Source organism: Oncorhynchus mykiss, chromosome 18 (assembly GCF_013265735.2).
Source record: "Oncorhynchus mykiss isolate Arlee chromosome 18, USDA_OmykA_1.1, whole genome shotgun sequence".
Taxonomy (NCBI): domain Eukaryota; kingdom Metazoa; phylum Chordata; class Actinopteri; order Salmoniformes; family Salmonidae; genus Oncorhynchus; species Oncorhynchus mykiss.
In genome coordinates, this window is record NC_048582.1 from 62,482,362 (window position 1) to 62,485,187 (window position 2,826).

The 2,826-nt window shown below is 52.3% G+C and overlaps 1 protein-coding gene across 1 annotated transcript; it reads left to right on the forward strand.

Moving 5' to 3' along the window:
- Positions 1-1,145: 1,145 nt before the first annotated feature.
- On the forward strand, positions 1,146-2,291 carry LOC110496878 (G-protein coupled receptor 20). The gene has a single exon (XM_036951076.1). It carries the CDS (start codon positions 1,146-1,148, stop codon positions 2,289-2,291), a length of 1,146 nt encoding a protein of 381 aa, XP_036806971.1.
- The last annotated feature ends 535 nt before the right edge of the window (positions 2,292-2,826 follow it).

Here is a 2,826-nt window from a genome sequence, read left to right on the forward strand (position 1 = left end):
GAACGTCTGATCAGGGTACTGAAGAGGTCAGAACTAGCTATGTCCCAGAACGTCTGATCAGGGTACTGAAGAGGTCAGAACTAGCTATGGCCCAGGACGTCTGATCAGGTTACTGAAGAGGTCAGAACTAGCTATGGCCCAGAACATCTGATCAGGGTACTGAAGAGGTCAGAACTAGCTATGGCCCAGAACATCTGATCAGGGTACTGAAGAGATCAGAACTAGCTATGGCCCAGCATGTCTGATCAGGGTACTGAAGAGGTCAGAACTAGCTATGTCCCAGAACGTCTGATCAGGGTACTGAAGAGGTCAGAACTAGCTATGGCCCAGCATGTCTGATCAGGGTACTGAAGAGGTCAGAACTAGCTATGGCCCAGCATGTCTGATCAGGGTACTGAAGAGGTCAGAACTAGCTATGGCCCAGCATGTCTGATCAGGGTATTGAAGAGGTCAGAACTAGCTATGGCCCAGCATGTCTGATCAGGGTACTGAAGAGGTCAGAACTAGCTATGGCCCAGCATGTCTGATCAGGGTATTGAAGAGATTCTCTATCCTAAAATAATCTATTAACTGCACACAATCTCTCATAAAAAAACGACTAACAAAAACCCCAGTATTATTACATACTGTATAACATGGGACTAGGACCGCTTTTCATTCAGACGCTACATTAGTTCATTTAGTGTGTTTATCTACAGTGTGTGATGAGGGACACACAGTACCCTCATTCTGCATCACCACCATGTATGCTGACTCGCTAGGCCTAATCCCCTGTTCCTGCCCAGATTTACAAAGTCTACACAGCCCGTTCATGTATGGCCAAGATAAAGAAACGTGTGATGCTCTCACATTCTTCCAGTGTGTATCTAAGGGAGGAAATAGCTCTGGTCATTTCCTCCCAGGACCTTATTTTCACTATGAAAGCAGATATTTAATGGTGCAGAAATATCCCTGTTGAGCATACCATGGAGGGTACAGTCAAATTGTTGTGGTCTAAGGGCATTTTTCTGTTCTAGTGATTACAGTTCTAAAGAGCATATTACTTGTACTCACTGAGAAACTCAATGTTGTTCGTATTATACTGTCAAATGATGACAATACTGTATTACTGTTTTTCAGAAGCAGTCCATCACTGCCTCGCAGCAATGGAGATTCTCATGTCCTTGGTGGTCAATGCAACACCTGAAGATATAAACAGTACTTCCAACCCCCAGAGGGGGGTGCCCTACCTGAAGAAACTAGCCCACCTGGACGAGGGCCTGTACGAGGAGTTCTACAGCCTGTGGGTGACACTGATGGTGGTCAACACCCTGATGTTCGTGGTGGGTGTGGTCCTTAACAGCCTGGCCCTCTACATCTTCTGCCTGCCCTCCCAGATTTCCTCCGCCCCTGTGGTCTATACCATCAACCTGGCAGTGGCTGACCTGTTGGTGGCGCTCTCGCTCCCTGCCCGTATTGCCCTCTACCACAGCGGTGGAGGGTGTCTGGCCTGCTCCTACGTTCACACGTTCAGCTACTTTGTCAACATGTACTGCAGCATCCTCTTCCTCACCAGTATCTGCGTGGACCGCTATATAGCCGTGGTGTGGGCCGGGGCCGGGCGCCGCTGGAGGAGCCCTGGGGTCGCTAAGGGAGTCAGTGTGGGGATCTGGCTCCTCGCCGTGGTGGTCACCTACTCCTTCCAGACCACGGAGCTGGAGATCAAGGCCACGTCATGCTGTCGACTCACCGCCCTCTTTGCCCTGTCCTTCCTGGAGTTCCTGCTCCCCCTGGTGGTCATCGTGACATTCACACTCAGGGTGGCATGCGCCCTAACCGACCCCAGGCTGATGCCTCAGAGCCAGGGCCGGAGGGCCAGAGCAGTCAGGCTCCTGGTGGCTGTCTTGGTTGTCTTCTCCATCTGCTTCATGCCCTTCCACGTGCGCCAGGCGTTGGTGTATTTCCGGATGGGGGGTGACAGAGCACAGCAGGTGTTGGCGTACCATGCCACTGTGACCCTCAGCAGCCTCAACAGCTGCCTGGACCCAGTGGTCTATTGCTTGGTGACGGACAGCTTCCGCTCGGCCATGCGCCGGGCCTGCAGGAAGAGGCCAGGGGCAGGGGCAGGGACAGGGACAGGGGCGGAGGTGGAGGCGGAGGTGGAGGCGGAGGCAGAGAGGACCAGTGGAGGGGATGTTGCCAGTGGACTAAGGAGTTCAAAAGGATCAGGGACAGCCATGGCTATCGCTCACAGTGTGGCCACATTGACTCTCACCCCCTGCACCCAGCAACAGAGGGAGATGTCTGCATAGCGAGAGGAGAAGAGTGAGAGAGAGAGATGTCTGCATGGAGAGAGGAGAAGAGTGACAGAGAGAGATGTCTGCATGGAGAGAGGAGAAGAGTGACAGAGAAAGATGTCTGCATGGAGAAAGGGGACGAGTGAGAGAGGGGGATGTCTGCATGGAGAGAGGAGAAGAGTGACAGAGGGAGATGTCTGCATAGAGAGAGGAGAAGAGTGACAGAGGGAGATGTCTGCATAGCGAGAGGAGAAGAGTGACAGAGGGAGATGTCTGCATAGCGAGAGGAGAAGAGTGACAGAGGGGGATGTCTGCATGGAGAGAGGAGAAGAGTGACAGAGGGAGATGTCTGCATAAAGAGAGGAGAAGAGTGACAGAGAGAGATGTCTGCATGGAGAGAGGAGACGAGTGACAGAGAGAGATGTCTGCATGGAGAGAGGAGAAGAGTGACAGAGAGAGATGTCTGCATGGAGAGAGGAGATGAGTGACAGAGATAGATGTCTGCATGGAGAGAGGAGAAGAGTGACAGAGAGAGATGTCTGCATGGAGA

Excerpts from the sequence above, each read along its gene's own strand:
- LOC110496878 (XM_036951076.1), top strand. The coding sequence starts at position 1,146 with ATGGAGATTCTCATGTCCTTGGTGGTCAATGCAACACCTGAAGATATA.